Source organism: Python bivittatus, unplaced genomic scaffold, assembly GCF_059951505.1.
Source record: "Python bivittatus isolate LINGU-HERP-01145 unplaced genomic scaffold, Pbiv_v1 ctg000020_np1212, whole genome shotgun sequence".
Taxonomy (NCBI): Eukaryota; Metazoa; Chordata; class Lepidosauria; order Squamata; family Pythonidae; genus Python; species Python bivittatus.
The window spans coordinates 96225184-96247892 of record NW_028277030.1 but is presented as its reverse complement, the minus strand read 5'-3'; the positions used below and the strand labels follow the sequence as shown (position 1 = coordinate 96247892).

The following is a 22709-nucleotide window of genomic DNA, read 5'->3' as shown; positions in this document are numbered from 1 at the left end:
TTTCCTACCCTGCTTCTCTGCAGCCCATTCTCCCTTTGAACAAGCTGAGAAGGCACTGACCCTTGCTAAGAAAGTCCTTTGGAAAAACCATGAGAACCGGGGCTTTCAGAGGAAGAAATGGAGGACTGAAGATGGCTCTGAAAAGTGGAGCCAATGACCATGGCAGAATGAAGAACAGTGAGTGGACTGGCTCTTTGATAATTCCACTCCGGACAAGAAGAGGACATGAGATCACCCACAAGTGCTCCAGAGATCTGCTCCTCACTAGGACACCACAAGATAGCAATCTCCAGTGGGTTTAGAGCTCTGGGAGGTGAGGGAACCCTAACCATCTTGCTGAAACTGCGGTTGGCACCTTTGAAAGGACAGTAAATTCGCACACTTCCTTTTCTAATCATTTTCAGAAATTGCTTATTAATTGCTTTTCAGCTATTAGGAACCTTTGGATCTCCAGGTTTTACAGCATTGGGTGGGTTTCTTTCAATCCTTAGTGAAAGAAGTTTTAACTACAAGTTTAAAAACTTAAAAAAAATTTTTTTGAATAAATAGCAAAAGGCTGATTAAAACTTTGACGTTAAAAAAATTAGAAAGTTACAATCACACTAAGGGTCTAGATAAATTTGAAATAAGATTTTGGAATTAATTATAAAGAATCCTCCCTTTGGGAAAATGTTTTTGTTTTGAATGTTTTTTTAAAAAACTTAATAAGATAAGATTTTAAAAGTTGGACACTAGAGGGAACTTGGAACTAAAGATTACAATTAAAGGAGAAGAACACTTAAACTTGACTTACAATTACAGAATGAAGCAAAATGTTCTAACATTAGACATATTGAAGGATATTTTTGAACAATGGACCCAGATTTCTCTATGAATAGACTATATCTAAAAGATATTATTGAAGAGGAACAAGTTCTACCTGACAAGATCGAGACTGAGTTGGAAGTGGATTTAAAAATGACTGGCTACAAGAATGGCTTGGAAAAAGATGTTACACTGGATCTTCAAAAGAAACCAGCTGATGTCTTAATAATTAAAAGGGATATACAAACAACAACCAAGAGAGTGACCTGGATAATTTCCCTATATTTATAAGATTTATAAAAAAAGCTTGTTAAAATTTTGAAGAATCTTGTGAGAAGGGACAAAGAAAAAATGGAAAGAAATCAAGTTCTAGGACATTATTTGAATAGACTAAACATTAAGATTGTTAGAAGCAAAAGGAAGGAATATAAGGTTGGTTTATTTGATCAAGGTTAAAATAGATATGTTGTTATCTCTGGTAACCCTTAATGGACTTTTGCCGATATCAAGACTGAAATGACGAGGCTTTGTTTATAGATGAGATACAGGAGATGAGATACAGGAGATGAGATACAGGAAGAAGAGATCATTTATTGTATTTTAAGAGAAGGTGATATGTTACTAAAACTGTTTATACTTGTTGTGATGAAGGTGGGAAGTCACTTCATTATATATTTTTTTCTTTTCTTTACTATATTCTTATTTTTCTTTCTTTTCTCTTTCTCTTTCTTCCTTTTTTCTTTCTTTTCTGCACTTTCTATGCTTTATTCTTCTATCTTTTTTCCAGTTTGTATTAGCTTTTACAGTTATAATTTTTAATAAAATTACTATTAAAAAAGGAACAACCATGAGAACCAAGCAGGAGTCCGTGGGTACTTGCACAACTACTCCCTTTCTCCACAGAGAGAAAAAAGTCCACCTCCCAACCTCAATGGTCCATCTGTTTCTGGTAAACACCATACAGTACAGTGCTTTTGGGACTTACTTCAGTTTTTGGCACTTGATTAAGGAAATGTGTACAAATATAATCCTTAAAACAAGAATACCCAACTTTACTGGTACCAGTGGTTAGAACTGTGTTGAAAAAATGTTGAATGCTACCTGGAAAAGGGAATAGGTGGATCTAAGACCACAACTTTTCTAAAACATCATAAAAGGGAAACTAAAGAATGCTACTTTTGTAAACCCTAAGCAGGGAGTGCTTACTGATCTGAATGAATTCATTTATTTACACTTTATTCAGAACATTTCAATAGTGTGAAAAATGGCATCAGCTAATTTGCATATTTCCTAGTGTGCTCATCAATTGAGTTCTATTTCTGAGCTTTGGTACCAATTTTTTCCCTCTTATTAGCTTTTGTATATATAACTAGCAGGCTGTAGTAGCTCAAAAACTGTTCATTTGAGGGGAACATATTGCCAATATGGCTTCTGATTTAAATTCTACACTATACTTGTAGTGACTAAATAACTCCATTGTTGCAGAAGGAATTCAACTGTTCAAGTTTTTCTTTTATTGCCAATTTTTTTATTACCATTTTTCCCTTTAAATTTCTTTCTGCCTTATTGTTTTTCTATCTGGAAATGCAGTGATGTAATTTTGCAGTGAAAATTTTACACATTTGTGTTAAAACTGGAGGATCTTTTCCCTTCTTGCTTTTTAATAATGAAGTAGACTTATCTGCAACTCATCGAGCTCTGGAGATGTCCAGGATTTGTTGATTTAAATTCCATTTACTCTTTTCACATGAAATTTTCTACATACCAGCAAAATGTTTACCTTGCTTTTCTTACATTAGATATAAATATATCTTATATTTGGAAAAAGACAATTTTTCTTTGGCCCTTAAAGTATCATCATTGTTTCCTTAAATTCCACTTAAAATAAATGTTATGTAGCAAAAACAGCTGGTAATGCCATACAAACTATGTGCGATTTATTCATTAAGAAGCTTCACTGGAAAGATTCAAGGCAAAATGCTGAACTTTAGCCACTTACATGAACAAATACTAATAGTGAATAGACATATCATCACATTTCTCATTGCTTTGACAAGCACTAAAAATAGATCATGCATATGAAAACAACCCTAAAAGAAAACATTGGAGCTGTCAAAGTAATGTCCTAATATTCCACATGTCTTTATAATGTGAGTTAACATTCTTCCTGCTTTGCTCTATCAACCTCTGGCTTTGAATAATTCTATAATTTCAACAAGAGCCAAACTGTTTCAGATTTCCAGCTAAAACAATTTTATTTATTCTTGAGTGATTGAGATATAACATTTGATTGCTACCTTTCAAATCAGGGTTTCTCAGAGCTATTGTCAGATGATATTAGGGGGTTTTAAAGAATGAGTAATGACATATAGGAAGAGGAAGGGGATGAAGAGAGAGTGGATTACCTGAAAGTATGAAGGATTCCCTCCATCGTGGTAATGACAGTGAACGGATTCCATTGGAAAAACTACCCTTGTACCCAGACTGACCAGCAACTTTTTGAACCAAGACTTTCCCTCCAGAGTTGTCAATAATACCACTGTAAAAGTAACATATTCATGTCAGAAATACATTGCTAACCTACCCAGAGCATTAAGTGCTCACCGAATACATAAATGTTCAGTTCGTTTGGAACAGCTGTCTCCAGCCCTTTCCTTTATGTGGAACTTTAGGTCTTCATCTAAACCAGGGAGTGGTATCGCGGTGCTCTAGATGCCATGGCATATATGATTTTCCAGACAGCGTCCAGACGATTTCAACATTAATTTTTTAAAAAATAAATGTTAAAGTGGCCAACATCTTGGAAAAAAAATCAGTGCTCCCACCTGAAATCTCAGAAGATTTTGAATATAAATGCCAAAACCTCAGAAGATTTCAAGTACTCTAAATTCTCACAACACTTAGTGACCTTGTGAGATTTTAGCCACTTCTAAAAAGCGATGTTCAGTCAATGGATAATTTGCAATATGCTTGCAGACCACCAGTGATCTGTGGACCACAGAGTGGGCACCATTCTCCTGGAAGATGACTGGGCACAGAATACCATCAAAATTTATTTTCCTCCCATCCCAGGCTTTGACTTCATTTTTAAACTGTGTTTATCCCTCTTTCAAGTGCACTGAATTGTATATGAACTCCTCTGTGCACTCCTGAAGCCATTGACAAGGCAGTTGATAATTCCAAGGCTAAGTATAATTCTATTGCCAGAATATACCAAAATGAAACTCTCTGTTCTAAGTATTAGTAGATGTTTAGATAAGCTAATCCTAATGTGTAAGAAGATGATTCTGTAGTTTCCTAAAAGATATCAACTATTACCCTGGCATTTCCAAAAAGTTATGGTTGATCATATCCCAGAGGTGCAGTCTATCACCATTACCCAGAATAAGTTTTTGGAAATATCATTGATCTATTATCTGCATAATTTTCTCAGATCTACAGTTGCTTATTTTCCTCATAGGTCCATGCCCCTCAAAATATTTTGCAAAAGTTGCCCTTTTGCCCATTAAATGGAATTAAAGAAGACCTACTTTTCTGATCCATCCTCTAAATATACATTAAGATACACAAAACTGAACTCTACCCATGATCATTTTATTTACAGATTTGACATATAGACTACATTTTATTTCTTAATCTTATTTCTCATATCTTTTGAGGGTTGTACAAATTTTTGGTGAGGAAAAAAGGAACACATCCTGTTCTGACTCTTGCATTTATTGCTAGTATTGAAAATGTTGATACCTTTCCTTTAGTTCTGGACATTATTTTGAATTCAAGATCAATTCTGCTGACCTGTGAATAGCAGCAGCACAAACACTGGAAAAAGAGGCGTAGATATCACTGCCATAGACCCGATATTTAACATCCTGACATCCCAAAGGACACTTAGCAATAAACTCTGGGTTGATGATCTTTGCAGCTTTGATGGCACACTCAATATGTGGAACAGCTGTGAAGATACAAGTTGAATGTTATATTTAGTACACCCTGACACAAAAGCCATACAGAAAACAAAGGAATGTTAGGAGGTAGCTCTGTTATTCATGTGCCATATTTATGCCAATATTTTAGTACTCAAACATTCGTCATTGAACCCTTTATCTTTAAAAATGAAAATTAATAAAACTCCCAACTGCAGGGGATCTCCTATCATTTGTTTATGTTGCATCCCAGTGCCAAATTGCCTAACACTGAGTGGAATGCTGATGTTTCTTAATTATAAGAATGGAATATTAAAACATAATTTTGTATAGACGAGACAGTAAGCTAATATTCACATCCATATTATTGGTTTCATATCAAAATAATATTTGAGTAGTGCATTTAATTCCATATGTAGTTGGTGTAATCCATCAGTTTGGTGTAAATTCTTAAGATCTGCTATGCTAGCTTTTTCCAAGTTAGAGTCTTTCAGATACATTGGGATTTCAACTCCCAAAATTCCATGCCATCTGCTTGGGTTCAAAGAGTTCACATCCCAGCATGTCTGGAGGATTCTAGGTTATTACAGAAATATGATCAAAATCTCCACATAAACAATAGCATAAAGAGACATATAATCTGATTTGAATTTGCATTAGAGATCACTATGCAGTTTCTTATTCTGCAGTTACTACACTGAAGAGTAGAAATAAAATCAATGCTATAAATATCAATCTTCAAAAAAAAAATTATAAGCATATTAATTTGGTTTAGTGCCCTCTTGGCTATTCAGTTAGCTGAAGAAAAACATGGATTGGATCTATGTGGAATACATACATATATCAGTGTATCAATTCCCTCTCTCATGGAATACACAAACATAGTCCTCTTCATCCTCCTAACACTGTTTTCCCTCCAAATGGAAGTGTTGGTTTTTTATCTTAGTCCCCTGAAAAACATTTCACTGTCATTTGAGAGAGGGAATGGCAAGTTTTCAAGTGAGAACCCCAATGGACAAAAGATGCCTGAGATGATATTGGTGAAGTTTTGTAAGATTTAGCAAACTTGTGAGAGTTCAGGAATTGATGATGATTTTAAGTCTATACCACTGCACAAGACAGCACCTGAAAATGTTGAGCCCTGGTTAATTCAGATTGCTAGCTGTCCAGGATTCCTGACAATGGTTTTTCCAGCCTAGCCAGGGATGTTGAGATTGAACGTGAGATCTTTTACATGCAAAGCATATGTTCTACCACTGCGTTATGGCTGCTTCACTTTCATGCCAGATGAAAAGTTCGGTCTCCATCATTCCAAATAGGAATGTTGAGTAATTGCCTGTAGACTAGCTAGAAACATTTGACATATAAATTAGGGCCTATGTAATTTATAGTCTTTCTAATGTTGATATTTAAATGGATGGGAAAAGTTTAGATGATTTTACCCTTTCCTCTTTCAGATGTTATGACAGCTTAGGAAGTGCCAGGAATAACATTCTCTTTCCTGCATTTGGCATTATTTCCAGCATTGCATTGTAATTAAACCATCAGTTCCATGCATATACTGTATTTATCAACTCCACTGCACAAGATCAGGCCACTTTCATTCAGATATATTACATCCTTCTCCTTTCTCTTAGTATCTATTTTTCTTTATTTCATTTCATTCATTAATTCATGACCTTTGCCATGTACTCCTCTCACATTCAAACTAAAATCTTCTATATGCCATAACAGTTAATAGATGGACCCTTGAATATTGACCATATCAGTAATGGCTTTATTCCATCAAAGCTTACCTTTTAGTAAGATAATGAAATAGTAAACTGGGTTATGAGCCTTAGTGGTACCCAAGCATTCCTGGCAACTGGTAAGGGACATAGTTTTGGCACATTTTGTCAGTATGCCACAAGTTCAGTCTAAGCTCAGGTTTACCCCACGCATGCTGTTTTATGGAAGCTAGGATGTCTGATCTAGAGACTAACTTGCAAGCCAATATACTGTTGCCCATACCCCATCACCTAGAAGATTAATAACATCATCATCATCATCATCATCATCATCAGAAGAAGAAGAAGAAGAAGAAGAAGAAGAAGAAGAAGAAGAAGAAGAAGAAGAAGAAGAAGAAGAAGAAGAAGAAGAAGAAGAAGTATATGCTGCCCAGCTCCTTGTGACTCTGGGAAGTATGTGTTGCAATGACACACTCAGGAAATGTCAGATATTGTAATGGGCATGTAGGGCCACTTGGCACTTTGTTAAATCAAACACATATTTTCCTGGGGTAGTTTTTTGAGCCCAAGAAAAGACACAGCTTCTTTAAGGAGCTGCTGACAGATGTGCTGTGTTGTTTGCTGAGAACCCAAATTATATGCAGGAAAGGTTAGACAGACTAAATCAACAAGGACAAAGATCTGAAAAGCAGTGTATTCAAGACCAAAGTAGTTGGGCTTGACAGGAAAAATGGAATGAATGATTGCAAGTTATGTGTGAATGGCCAAAAAAAACCAGTTGAGGTAGTAGGTGAATTTGTGCATCTTGGTAGTATGTTTACTAAGGATGGAAAACAGCACTATTTGAAGGCATATAAATGCTGATAGAAGGTAGTGGGTACCTTGTAGTCGACAGTATTGTGAGGGTTAATGTTTGTTGAAGGAAGAGAAAATGGCTGAGGGTCAGAATGTGCTTCTGCCCACTTTTTATATGAAAGTGAGAGTTTGGTATGTAAATAGAAGTCAACTGAATGCTGTAGATAAGGGTTAAATGAGTACTGTGTGTAGTAAAGCAAGAATAGATACGGTTAAGAATGAAAAAGTTAAGAATAAATGTGGATTGAATACAAAAGTAATGTTCAAGTGACTTAATCACATAGAGACAATGAATGAGGATCAAACTGAAAAAATATTTGAAGGAAGAGTAAAAGTGATGAAAAGAAGGGGCAAAGACCAAAACATAGTGGTTGGATAGAGTTGATCATGTCTTTAAAAAACAAAAGGCATTGTATGATTGGATACAGCGTAAGCAAGGATAGTTTGCAAGGATAGAAGGTATAGACTGATAAAGTGCATGGTGCTGTTGTTAATTAAATTTGATTAGATTTCTTCCCCCATCCCTTGCCCTGCCCCACCTTGTCTTCTGCCTTTATTTTGCTCACAGTTTTTTACATATGTTGTACTTGACATACTATTGTTTACCCTGAAAGGGAACAGCAAGATGCATATGTTTTGTATATGAGCAGGATCTGGCACAAAAAAGGAGCTTCAAAGTAAATGATGCGTTAAAAACAATTGCAGCGTGCAGCAGTCGGGATAGGGGTAGGAAACATTTTAAGTGGGAAAAGCTTAGCTGCGAATTGTGATTATTTTTGATGGAAGATGTTGGAGGCTACATCATTTTTGAAGAATAAAATGTGTATTCTTGGGGCCAATTTTCCAATATCTTTCTCAAAAGACCCGAGGGAAAGTCTAAATTGCGATTGCAGATTTCAGCCATTTACATCACAGCTTTGTAAACTTACATTGTTTAGACTTCCTGTTCTTCTTTGTAGCTTCTTTAGTAGCGTGTATACAAGTCAGCAGCAAAACTAAGACACAACAAAGATGCGTGAAAAAATGTACAACAATACTATCTCCCGTGAAATCAAAAATACTTGGGCTGAATTGTTTTCTGGGATCATTTATAGCTTTCTTTCAATTCTCTAAAGGAAATAATAAGATTTTCTGTTAATGTTGTTATTGTCTCAGTTTTCTTATGTTTGATTTCCACATTTTCTAGTTTTATTACTTTAATTATAAACTTTCAGAGACTCTTTGATTTATCTGCCTTTGTTGAGGGCATTGTTTTAGTTTTACCTGAAACTGGGGTAACATATAAAGCAGAGAGGATAAAGTAGGATGCATTCAGGTACTTACCAAAGGCCACTGCAATTGCTGTTATTTTCCTCATGGTGAGAGAAATTGGGTCTTGGAATTTTAATAGGGTTCACTGTAAAGTAGAAATCCAATACTTTTACAATTTTATTTATTTATTTATTTATTTGTTTATTTATTTATTGTTTCAATTTCGAGGCTGCCCAATTCCATAGCAACTCTGAGGATTAAAAACAAAGCAAAGAAAAATACATCAAGAAGAAAAAGAAGATGGCTGACTGGAAACCAATACCTAGAAAGCCAAGCAGCCAATAACCAATCAAGGGCCTTGATGCCCATCCTAGCTCAGAGCCTAGGAGGTCTTAAGCAGTTTGCAGGAAGTCAGAATGATGGAAGCACTTCAAATCTCCAGGGGGATATCATTCCACAGGCAGGAACCATCACCAAGAAAGCACACTTCCTATGTCCTGTAAGATGATACTACTTAATGGATGGGACCTGGAACTACTAATGTTGTCCCCATACTGAACCCTGGCCTGAACCCCGATTGAAACAGGTCTAGATAATCCGCTTCCTCGAGGGTCCTCTGGAGCTATAGCCCAATTTTTATCCCACCTTTCCTCTACGACCAAAGCCAATGTATATTATGTTCTTAAGCCAGTGTACACAACGTTCTGTCCTCCAGTTTTCTCCAACAGCAACCCTATGAAGCAGATTGATCTGAGAGAGAGTGATGGGCTCTCTCAGGTCCTTGTCCGTGATCTTCATAATTATACTTAAAAAGCTATTTGTCTCCTAATGCCTATAACTGCCTGACCCAACTAATGCCATTCAAATAAATTGGACCTCGGTTCCCATCATTTTCAGCCAGGCTTGTTCATAGGCATTTGCTCATCACAATGCAGTGAGATTTTGGAAGAATACATCCTATCTTTTCTTCCTAAAGCTTATGACCATGTCACCCCATTAGCCCCAATAATCCTATGCTAGTTTCAAGGTTAAGCAGGTATTCAAATTCAAGTTTTGCTAGTCTATGTATTACAAGCAAACCCTTTGGATCAGAGTACTTTCCAATGGAACCTGCTCATCCAGTGCTCTGCAGGATACAGATGCAAGAGAAAGACAAGAGAACAAGCATGTATTCAGTGGCCAAGGTCAGACAATGATGTGGAAGCTTTTCTCTGAACAGAACAGGATAAATAAAGTTCATGTTTTCCAAAAAGGAGGTTAAGAGACCAGGAAAGGAAAGGAAAGGAAAGGAAAGGAAAGGAAAGGAAAGGAAAGGAAAGGAAAGGAAAGGAAAGGAAAGGAAAGGAAAGGAAAGGAAAGGAAAGGAAAGGAAAGGACAGCTAGGGGAAAAGCTGATAAAAAGAGAGGCAAGGAAAAAAATACAGAGGTAGAAGAGAAAAGGGGAAGGGAAATTTATTAAAAACAGAGGCAAGGAAAGAAAATCAGATCTGAGTGTAGAATAAAGACAGCTGAGTATCTTATAGGGCTGGGAAATCAAAAAAAGGCCTGGAACGTTAATTCATCAGCTGACTAGTCTCTACCTAGAATTGAAAATAGATTTCAATTCTACTTGAATAATTTACATATGTTGGTCCAGATTTTATCTTCAGATTATGACATAATCTGAACATAATATGGCATAAACCATAAGGATATAAATAATGTTAATTAGCAGCCATCTTTTTGCACTGTGCATGACTGTCTGCCAGTTCTTTGAGGTAACAATGTAACTGCCATATATGTTTGGAACCGCTCATGAATGCTTTTTCAAAAGAGTATGTGCAGAGAATTGAAGAGCTGTGGAAGAAAGAATGCCAATTAGGACTGTATTTTTTATTTTGTGTTCTCTTGTATGATAGAGTCCAATAAAATGTTATGTTCTCACATGCTCTTAATGTTTCACCATCCCAAGCAAAATAGTACTTCTAGAATTTCAATGATAATAGCACCTCTGTGCAGATTATTTTAATCACTTAATTCTAGAATGGCCCTCCCCAAACAGGTGACCTGGAGGTATATTAGACTTAAAATTCCCAAGTTCCCAAGCAGCTTGGCCAATGAGAGTTCTGGGAGTTGTAGTTCTAGTCCTAAAGTATCTAGAGGACACCAGTGAAGGCAGGTGTTGACTGTGTAAGACCATAGATATTCAAAGAATAGGTGACCCATAAGTCTTCTCAAGTGAAACTCCCTTAAAACCTAGAACAATTGTCATTTTAAATAGCAGCCATTTACCTTCCACTATGGCACACACGTACACACTCATTCCTTCCTTCCTAAAATAAGATTAGGAAATGTCTTTTGAAGAACTTTTGAAGAAAACAACTATTTCAAGCCACACCAAAGCACCATTCATTTAAATTATGGTATTATTGGCAGACTGACTTTTGTTATGCTCTTTGATGAAGCTGTAGAATGAAAGAGCGTCTATCAATAAATTGCTTAATCATAGTCCTCATGAACATTTTAGAAGTGCTGGTTTTCAGTGTTTGATTTCCGCTTGTGAATTATATGTGCAAGCAGAAATTCTTCATATGCCATTATGGGATTAACCGGGCCAGTCTAAGTGGTTACTTACTGCTAATCTTCTGTAGGAGTCATCTTGCACACATTTCCTTTCTACTTCTATCTCTCAACAGGCTATTGGCATATGCAGTAAGAGCATAGCAAACACTGAGGAGATTATGATGTTTCAAAAATAAATTGAGGAGTGGTTAATGGGAAACACTATTATATATAGGATTTCACTGGTGAACCAGAGATAAACTGGTCTTTCTTTTGACCCAGTGATCTACCTATCAAACATAGTCAACTGACCTTACATTGTAGCCTGTCAGGGCTTGAAAATATTATTTAAAATTATGTATCATACATAGATGGTATATAGTAGTGGTCCTGGGAATTCCAAGATGTCAGGCCTGTCTTAAATCCTGTCATGAACTCATCTTTGCAAATATTGGCACTTTACATACATAGAATGAAGGAGTTTCCTCAAACCCTTGTGGACCATCACTGATGGTCACATTCAACATTCAGCCAGACCACAATGGTGCAGACAGCACTAAGTGGAAAATGTAGCATTTTAATTGTTCTACTTTATTCCTACTGTCCCGCTGAAATGTGTAACCTAGGAGTGCCTGCTCTTTGAAAAAAGTAACTCTCTCGTTTTTTCCCAGTTAATTCAATCTTAATTTAAATAACTACATTGCTGTTAGAGGCCTCACTAAAACATTTTTCCCCAGGCTATGAAGATTGAATGGAGATCTTTCTTTTGTTCTTTTGCTCTTCTCTCTGTCTGTCTTTCTGTCTTAATTTGATAAAATAGAACAAAGAAATGCATTGCTTTGATTTACACTTTGCCATTTTACTTTGGCAAGACCTCAAGGGTGGTTAACAAAGTTTAGAAACAAAGCAGAATATAAAATAGCTTAAAATTAACGATAAAATAAGTAGCAAATGACTGGAGAAAGAGATGTATGTTTAAAGATTTTCTAAGCACTGAAAGAATGAGGGGGCAACCCAATTTCACCCAGCTTCAGGGATACATTATTCAGAAGGATTCTTTTCTGCCCATCCTGTGTGGGCTTCTAGGGTGGGTCTGCTCAGTATCCCACCCCCATGGGAAGTAGGACCGGGACCAAAGATAAACCTTTTCCCTGGTGGCCCCCACCTTATGGAAGACCTTGCCCCCAGTGATGTACTTCTTGCATTTCTAAAGGCAATAAAAAGCATACTTTTTAAAAAGGCATTTATTTCCAAGCATTTTTCACTGGATGTCTTCTAGCAATATTCTATGAGTTATGCGTGTTGTTTTGTTTTATGGTGAGGGATTGATGGTGCATTGATGGTGTTGTACACCACCCTGAATCTTATCAGAGGGCAATATAAAAATGGAATGAATACATTTCAAGGGAGTGTGTTCCACAGCTTGGGAGCAATGCAGCAGAAGATTCTCTCCCACAAGCCAGAAAACAGACCTCTGATTGAGGGGCCATCTTCAGAAGGGTCTCTCTGCAGCCTTAGACAGTCAGATGGTTTTGTAATAAGAAAGGCAATCCATGTGATAACCCTAACCCTTAAGAACATTAGGCTTAAATATCAATGCATAATAATATAGGCAATATATTATTCTCGTACATTGCGCTGGCTAGCAGCTTAGCCACCATATTTTTGCATCAGTTGCAACACCCAGACACTTTTCAAGGGTAGGCTTGGATAAATGTTACCAAATCTGGCTGGCCCAGGAAGGGGTGCCAATGTGATGAACTAGATGTAATTGTGCAAAGGGAATCCTGATTCCTGATGCCATCTGTGGGTTCAGTGACAGCTCAGGTTCAAGAAGTATTCCCAGACTGCAAGCCTGTTATTTCAGAAAGAGCACAACCTTGTACATCACTGAGTCTAGTTTCCTATCTATCAGTCGCACTTCTGTCATGCTTGGACAGCTTGTTCTTCCTCATCTAGTTCATTATAAAATATTGGTAAGGCTCAAGGGTACCTCGAAACTGGCTGGTAAGGAACACTAGATCTGGATATTACTTGATAACATCCTCCATTCCAAAGTTCCAGATGATCTTGCCCAGCAGTCCCATGTAGATACTGAACAGTAAAGAGAACAGGATGTAATCCTGTTGTTAGGGCATAATAGGTCAATGGCTTTGGTGCCAAACAGCATGGATTCAATTTAGGGCTATCAGATCTGGGCTACAAAATCCAAGTGATCACTAGATGACAGCAACGATTTCCCCCAAACTCTCTTTGTTTCCATTTGACGTTTGCAACCCAGGTCTAGTAACCCTCTTCAAAATGGGCAGGGTATCAGATGAAGAATTGAGGAAAATGAATTTATATAGCGTATGGCCAATCTGTATTCCTGCCCTCCAGGGGTAGCCTGTGGCATCATAGAATAGCCTAGTGGACAAAGCTAGGAGAGATGAATTTCCCTACCTTCTGTCAGCCAGGTCTCTGTGATACAGGTCAGGTCAGCATTTTTATTCAGGATTAAATCTTGGATAATAGGTGTTTCACCAGCAATTGATCTGTCACTAAAGAGAAGGACTTCCAGGTTGGAGGTGGCAGAATTGTTGTCACCTTGGCTTCCTTCATTGGTCATTGGCCTGACCTCTTTCCCCAATAACAGTCAGTGTGTAGCTTCCCACTCTATCTTCCATTGCTGGTTACTACTTCAGATTTTTTCCCGGCCCAAACACTGAATGCTCGGTTTCAGATGGACATTACCATAATTTCTATAAAGGGCAAAAATGTTATTAACTCTTCATTTGGCTGCTAAAAAATGGGTACCATCAATTACTTCACTAAACCGAATCATATGAATCATAGAACTGAATCAAGTTTGAGCTCTGGTTAAAATCTTTATTTGATCATCTTTATTTTCAGAGTCAAAAATATTATTTTTTTCCTTGTCTTTATGTATTCCACCCAGTTATAATTGCAGGGCGTGACAACAGATATAGATCTAGTTCAGATACCAAGATGAAACATGGTTTATTTGTAGACCCTTCTTGTTATCCTTTGCATGGCCTGATTTACTCCTCCATTTCCTAGATCATGGTAAATATAGCCCATCATTATGTCCAAATCAGGTAAGCTATGGTTACATAAGTCATCAGTTTGTCTCTGAGCCACAACTGGAAACCTTTTTTAACCTGTGGTTTCCAATTTTGGGTGCACAGCAGACAATGCCTTATAGAAACTGTTCTTTGTGATTCAGATTGAGTGGCAAGCTATATTTATCATGAACCATGAAATGAGGGATGAATGTAGAATACACAAGGAATGAGCAGCAAGAGACAAGTTCTGAGTGGCTTTAATAGCCAAGCCATGGATTGGCCATGATAATAAAGTGGGTGATTAAGATACAACTGCACCCAATTCATCATGTAAACTAAGTCAGCCGATGCTCTCCCGCCAATTGCCTCTTACATTTACCACTAATTTTTACTTCAGTGTAAACCTGTTGACTAAAAAGTAAATTTCACTTATTTCAGTGTTTTTTATTGCAGTTTTATTACATTTTTATGACAGATAAATGAGCATAAGATGAAAAGTTCCTTGTTAAGAGATCATTGTTGAAGCAATCTTTCCCCACTTGATCACTCTGGCCTCCCTTTTGGTGAACCACCTTTTAATACAGCTTAAAGCAGTGTTGTCCAAGCTTGGCCACTTTAAGATGAGTGGACTTCAACTCCCAGAATTCCTCAGCCAGCCATGCTGGCTGGGGAATTCTGGGAGTTGAAGTCCACTCATCTTAAAATGGCCAAGTTTGGACAACACTGGCTTATTGTTCCTGCCGCATCATAACAGCAGCGGAGAAAAGTTATACATTCCACGAGGAGCTTTTGGAGAGCTGCTAATCAGTTCCTAGCAGATTGTCATCATGAAGCTGCACCCTGTGGAAAATTTGCTTTCCCAGTTAGAGAGCTTAGTTAAGGGCACAAACATATTGGCCTGTTTTTACTATTATGGTAGAGATGATCCTGCAGCTTCCATTCAGCTTCTCAAAGCCTATTAAATTTCCTACTCAAAATGTAGTACAGTAATGTGCAGTTTACTATCTTGCTCCCATTATTTCACATATGATGCTTGAAATTGCCCACAGATCTATGCCAGGTGAAATATTTTATTAGCATTATTTTCCAGTGGTTTTTTTTTTTTTTTTGCACCATCTTTTTAGTCTTTTTCCATCCTGACTAGCTGATTATGCTGTTGCTTTGAAATATTTTATAATTTATGTTTAAAATCTTTACAAATGGTATGCTGTTCTCATAGACATTGGGGACTAATACAGCAACACAAAAAATGCTTTAATAAACAATTTAAAAAAAACTTTTACAAAAACAGCCACATTGATTACTTCAGGATGACAATGGTCCATTTTCTGCATTGCATTAAAAATCTTTGTAAGTGTAATGTGACAAAAGATACATAGTGTAAAAAGCCACGGGATATGGGGAAGTTGTTTTTAAATGCATGTATTTTTTAAATCTGCATTTCATTTCCCATTAGCTCAGAGGACCTAAAGGCTGAAATATTTTAGTCTGTAAGAGATTTTCTTTTAAACAAACTTATATTCTTGTAAGTCAGCATGTGACTTTACATCCACTAATACAGTCTTTCTCAAGCTGGCATCCTATAAGGATTACAATCCCCAGAATTCCCATCTGTACCAAAGGGAATGAATGCAGGAACCATTTATGGGTCTTGCCCCATGGGGTCAAGATCCTTTTGCTTGCACAGGGAAATCAGTTTCATTCTGACCAAAGTCATGATCTTTGGGGTGCCTTTCTTAGTGCTGTTTACATGATTAGCTGACTGAACAAACTATTATCTGTGGCTTAGGGATGTAATCATTGATTTGTCCTGCATTTGGAGGCTCAAAGTGCCAAGAAGTGACGAGGACTTTTTATTCAGTTACAGCTTGGCCAGAGAAGGTGGCTCAGTGTTTAATAGCAATCCTAAAATTGATTTTGCAATATGAGTATTGTAACAGTGAAAGGTAGTTTGTTGTTATTGTTGTTTTTAATAGAAAAGATAGCTACTGTCACTATTGTTCTGGAGAGATGCTGCTGAATCAAACCCTGGGCCGCCTATGAAAAGATCCACTTGTTAAACTTTTGCTGTGTCATGAGCTCTCAAAGGAGTTTGTTCTCAGATGTCACCTGAGTAGGGGCACCAGGCTGGGCTACAGACTTTCATCCAGTGCTGTTCTCCAGGCTGCAAACAAGCCTTGGAAAGTTGTAAATGCCAAGAATGTGAGCTCTCCTTTGGAAGATTATCTTCTGTTCTGTTCTCCCAAACATTCAGCCTTCCTCCTTACTGGCCAACTCTTGGGGGATGCTCATCCTTTTATTCAGTTCTCATTCATACCTCTATTCCTACACATCGTAGGACCTTATTTTCTTCCAATAATTCTTGCCTAAGTAGTAAAGGGTAAGAGATGATGGAAGCATTAAATTTGATGGAATTAAATGTAAAATTAAAATAATCTCACATGGGTTGGCATGTATTTAGAATGTGAAATCTATAGCCTTTATAATTTAATGAATTAATGATGAGTTTTACAGAGCTCTTCTTTGATCCTTTGAAGGCTTTTGTTTCTCCAAATCTTTTACAGTGCAAAAGAGTGCATGAATGGAAAATTCTATCCTACTTTCCTATCTTAGTGATGCATCTGGGACATCATTTCATCAAGATTGTCACCAACTTATTTGAGTTTTATTAAGCTAATGCTTGTGTAATTAATGATAGTATCTAGTCAATTGTTTCTGCCAAGCTCTATTTGATTTCCTCCAATTTTCTATACATCTGGTCTTCTTTAATTACTCTTTAATATTTAAACTTTAACACCATTATTAGTACTTCTAACAATCTGTCTGATTTTACTTCATCAACTGTTGAATGTTTTTTCTTGGAGCTCAAGATATGCTCAGCAATTTTATCCAGCATCATTATTCAGAGGCATCATTTTTTCTTTGTTCAGCTTTTTTGATAGTCCAGCTTTCAAAAGAATAGATTCCAGCTGGTAAAATGTAGCCTTGACAATACATACCTTTGTTGTCTGTGTGAAGTTTCTGCACTTTATTATTTTGTTGAGATTTCTCATAATCGTTCTCCAAAGTAGCAAAAGTTTCTTAATTTCATGGCCATCTCTGTGAAATTTTGAGCCAAGAAGAATAAAGTCTGTCATTGTTTCACCTTCTTCACCACTTTAAGATGGCATTGCCTGTTGATATAATCTTAAGTGGGTTTTTTTTTTAATATCAAGCAATGGATATTTCTTCTTTCCCTTCAGCAGGATTCCTTAAATCTTCCCTCTCCCATCCATCCAAGTAGTATCATCAGCTTATCTGAGGTTCTTGATGTTTCTCTGAGCAATTTTAATTCCAATATCTATTTCTTCTACTCCAGAATTTCTCCTGATATATTCTGCATATAAGTTAAGTAAATAAGATGACAATATACAACTTTTTTCTAACTTGTGAACCATTTAGATACTCATATTCCAGGAGGCAACAATTGCTTTCTGGTCATCCTAGAAATTCTTTGATAGGCAGATGAGATGGCCTGGCACACCATGTTCTTGAGGGCTACCCACAATTAGTTGTGACTTATACAATCCAAAGTCTTTGTATAATTAATGAAGCAAAAATAAACATATTTAACTCCCTTACATAAAAGTATAGATATATCAAAATAAGTGTGATTGAATTTTGCCTTGTATCAGCAAGACCTGGATAATAGTATAAGCTACTTATTTGAAAGTATATATTATTTAAATATATACTGTAAATAATATTCCCTGTAATTTCTTTACATAGATGAGACCAAACCAAATCTCCCAAGTCTAAGGGCAAATGCTTCCAACTGGCTAAGAACTAAAATTTAATGCTTCAAATAGAAATATCAGATACTTTGCTGGTCACAATATAAGGAAGCTAGTATTTCCATGTACTTCTTGCAACCTAAGAACTATTGCAGAATGTCAACTTTCTCCTGAAGGCATATATTTAATTTGGAAGCAAGGAATGCGTGTGTAAATGTCTGTTTCTTTAAAAACACACACACACACACCCTGAGGCTCATTTTATGAATTGTTCTTACATGTTCACACAAAGCTTGACATCTTTTTGGTTTTTTTAGAGATAGAAGAGCTTTCCTCAGTATCACAAACTGACATTCTGTTTATCTTCATAGCTAAGTGAAAGAAGATTATCTGTTCAAATGTTTGGTGCCAAATTCAGACTGATAGTATTTCATGTCCCCCAGATGATTCATTAACAAGGTTGATGTGGGCATTGCTGATTCTTGTTTCACATGCAGAGTTAGATAAGAACCCAGTTCTAAAGTAACTCGTTTAGGACTTGCCTTAGGCTTTATGGTCCTCCAGAACAGCAAATAGTTGAGGAACAGGCGGTGCCAATAGTCAGAAAAACATCTTGCTTGCCAGAAAGGGTTCTGCGTCTTCCAAATGAGAAGGGGCTTGGGGTGGCCCCCGTTTGTATGTGTCCAGACATAATAGAAAAAATCAAAGCAACAAAATCTCCAGCACCATTTTCCTGAGGGATTTTTTGGGCGGGTTTCTCTTTTCTGAACAAAGCATGACCTCTGAAGAAAGGTTGAAAAAACATGCTGAAGAGGAGGGGATATAAGGATCCAAAGGATTACAAGGCCCTTTAAAATTCTGAGTGGCCTAGTGATGGAATTGTCATGGGACCTATCATCAGAACTATTCCCATCCCCTAAAATATGAACTTTAGAAAATCTATAAGTTGATGGGCCCTAATTTATATGTCAAATACCTCTGGCTAACCAGTCTATAGGCAGTTATTCATCATTCCTAACTGTGGGCAGCCACAGAGAACTCCAGAGCTAGAAGGGAGTGATCTGTCCTTGACAACGGACAGATGACAAGATCCCCTAACATGAACTCATGTTGCCACTGCCCTGAGGCAAAAACCCAAGTTCAGAGTGCTCCGCCATTGAAGATGGGCCATCAATAATCTGGATCAGGTCCATAGTTGTCATGGTAGCCATGGACTCTCAAGTCACCTCTAGCTTTGGACCCAGAGGAAGCAGGTTGAAGTCCCTCAGAACCATCCATCTAGGGAACTTCACAACCTGACCATTGAGACAAGAAGCTTGGGCAGGGAAGCCACTATGCAGCTGGGAACAAAAGGCTCTCACATCCAGCTATGTTCAGAGCAATACTGCTAAAAGCCACACCCAAAATCTAGGAGGGCACATTTCTCCCTCCTTCCATGCCCAACCAGGTTTGGTAATACATACCAGGTTGGCCCTTTCATCCAAGATTAAATCACAAATGAAATGGGACTTATTACAAGGTGACCATGCATAAGTAGCAACAGATGGAGATCAGGGCCACCTAAACTCTGAAGACCAGGCCCCAGGGCTTAGTACAGGGAGCTGGAACATGGCACTTATATTAAATATATACATAATACACAATGTGGGTGATGAGAGAATGCATTGAGTCAAAAACCTCATTCATAATAGCACTTCCATACATTTCTAGCTTACAAGATGACACAAAAGACATCTCTTTGCAAAGGTGGCAACTAATTCATCTTTGGTAGCCTTCCAGTTTGCAAAAAGATCCTTTAGGAGCTGGGGGGAATCAAAGGTAGGGACTGTTCCAAAACAAAGCTGCATGTTGGATTTAACCTTTGTTTGCTGACAACACCCCTCCTCTTTAAGGACACCATTTGCTGAGTGGCACTTGCCCAGATGCCTGTGGCACACTAGCTGAAATATGACTTGCCAGCTAGCCAAGCCAAAAAGCCCAGCTCGGCAGGCTTCCACAGAAGTTCACCTCCTAAATCCCTTTGGCTCTTTTCACATGGAGACCATGGTCCCAGAAGACAAACAGAACATGCGACAGTATGAAGGACAGCAGACTGTTAGACCCTCTCAGTATGCTGTCAAAGATATAACTTGTTTATATATATACACTTAACAATTAATGAGTAATAACTCATTAAACTAACTGGTGCTTGGATGCAAATCAGCCAGAGGAGTGGAATGCATGGTCTTGCCTCTGCCAATATGTTAACAATAAATAAGCACAATATTCCCACAATAGTTCCCACAAATCCTGCATTCTTTTCCAGTGGAATTTGTGTGGGAACCACATTGCGGGCTGTGTCCAATATACACAACACCTTGTAAAACATGTTTCTCAATTATGCATTTGATGTTTTATGAAAGAGGAAAGCAGGCACTACCAGTGAAAATAATGCAATGTGTCTATATCAAGATGTGAACACAGCCTAAAAACACAGTACAGTTTGATTCACGGGACTATAAATAATAATTAAGAGGCATAAAGTATTTTATTTAAAAATCCTTAAGGTTAGATAATGATTGCTACCTACAGCTTAACAAAACCATTCTAAATCCTCTGTCTTGTTCTAGGTCTGGTGACAATTACATGCTTTTGTGTTCTTTCCTATTTCTTCAGGCTCATACTGGTAAGGTATCTCCATAAGATCACATGGATATTTTTGCCTTATCGATAATACCTAGCTCTGCTTCTTGCTTTAATCTGGCTCCAGTGATGTTGCTGGAGATGTTTACACATCACACACCTGCCTTCATGCAGTAAGTCAGCTGAAGCAGAACTCAGACAAAAGTGAGGGAATGGTTTAAATCTTAGGATTTGGCAGATAAAATAGGTTATTCCCAAAAGCTTTCATCTTCTTAATTATTTGCTGTGCTTGGAAGTCCAGATCATGATTACAGCTACAATACAAACATCAATTTAAAACCAGTCAAAGTATGTTCAGTCTAACTTGAAAAGGCTTTGCCCCATTCCACATTTCAAATACTCTGAGCATTAGCCCATTATCGCATTAAAGCACCAACCACCCCTCCCTTTGTGAAATCAATTGCTGCCATAAATTTGGGTTCTCCATGTCATCAACCATTTTCTGGTTCCAAAAGGTCTGTAAGTGGCTTGGTGCCAAATTATGTTGTGGTATGACAAGTCTCCAACCTTATGGTGCTGTCACTCTTTGTATTTGTCAATGTCATCTCATAGAAGGAATCATGCACAAATCAAGATGGTATAAAGCAAAGGAACACAGATGCTGCATCTACCCTAATACCACTTCCAATTTGTACCATTTCACCTTTGCACCTTTTCACCTTGGACTAGTTCACATTTCATATTTGCCCCAAATCAGCTTTTATTCTTCCATTCCTAATATGCCTTTGAGATTCTACCCAGAATCTCATCATCCTCTGTTCCTTTCCTCATTTTACTTTTTAGGGGCTAGTGGTACATTTATGGGGGTCAGAGTTGAACTTTCCCCTGGAAGGTGAAATCAACAGGTCTTAGGAAAGCTATTGAAATTAACAAGAACTTTTGGAGTATTTGGAAATATTTATCTTCTTTCTTCTTGGTTCCTCAACACTATCCATTTTCTGGGGTGTGTTGCAGTGAAGTGTTATGCTGGTATGCAGTTGGTAGGAGACAAAAAAAGAAAAGTGAGCTAGAAGAAGAAACACAACTTATATACAGCTAACTATGCTAATAGCTTGATTAAAATGGGTTAAGGGGAAGGATCCTGGAGTTGAGTATTGAAAGGACAAAAGTCATAAGACTTTTTCATAACAGATGCCCATTAGTGACCAGAAGAAATGGGGGATGACCACATCTCTGGAGATACCCACACTTGTGACAACACCCAGAGGCAATTCTCCACACCAAGTTGTCTATGAAAGAAGTTACAAAGCTGTATGGGTTTTAGCCAACTCATTGCTGTGATGAAACCCTATTTGTTTAAATGGGGAAAAAATACTTTTTATCTGGAACATGGAGTGGTGATAGAAGGCTGGTTAAATTCTGGATGGGGAATTGGATGAGGCTAGCATTGTATTACTTAGCAAGACATCAGGGTTACTGGTGCTGATTAAAACTGCAAGTGGGGAAAGGACCTATGGTTAACCACCAGTATCTTATTTTTATGAATAGCACCTATGACTTTCAAGAAATATGCCACAGACTAGCATTTGTTAAAGTGGCAATGAAGGCCTTGGAAAAGATAATTCAGATGCCATGATGTGTCTATACTTTCAAAGATCAAAATCTTGCAGGCAATGGTTTTCCCTATGGAAGCAAAAGTTGGACTTTGAAGAAACAAGAGAGAAAGATTATTGATGCTTTTAAAGTTTAGTGATCGAAGGAGACTCCCAACAATACCATGGATAGCCAAGAAAGCAAACAAATCATAGAACAAATCAATCCAGAGTTTTCACTTGAGGCACAAATGACCAGGCTGAAGTGTTTATATTTTGGACACACGATGCAAACACTCAGTTCCCTTGAGAAGTCTATGATGCTGGGAAAGGTGGAAGGAAAGAGAAGAGGAAGATCAGCAGCAAGATGGATGGACTCAATTATAGCGGTGATGGATGGATACACTGTTGAAAGGCCTGAAGGGCCAGATGGGGGAAATATCACCCTGGAGAAGAAGATCTATCCATGTGGCTGCTAACAGTACTACACAACACACCTGACCTAACCAAATACACCCAGATCGAAATACCCAGAATCATGGACCTCATCAACCTC

General features: G+C 37.5%; 1 protein-coding gene across 3 annotated transcripts in view; it reads right to left on the bottom strand.

Annotated features, from left to right (window-relative positions):
* Positions 1-22709, bottom strand: part of VIT (vitrin) — a 58067-nt gene that overhangs the window by 29416 nt on the left and 5942 nt on the right. For all 3 annotated transcript variants that reach the window (XM_088144607.1, XM_007420926.3, XM_025168354.2), the window contains 4 exons: positions 8633-8705; positions 8239-8304; positions 4600-4756; positions 3210-3343 (listed from right to left, as the gene is read on the bottom strand). In XM_088144607.1, the coding sequence (XP_088000733.1) occupies positions 3210-3343; positions 4600-4756; positions 8239-8304; positions 8633-8666 (391 nt within the window). In that variant the 5' untranslated portion in view covers positions 8667-8705. The remainder of the gene's footprint in view (positions 1-3209; positions 3344-4599; positions 4757-8238; positions 8305-8632; positions 8706-22709) is intronic.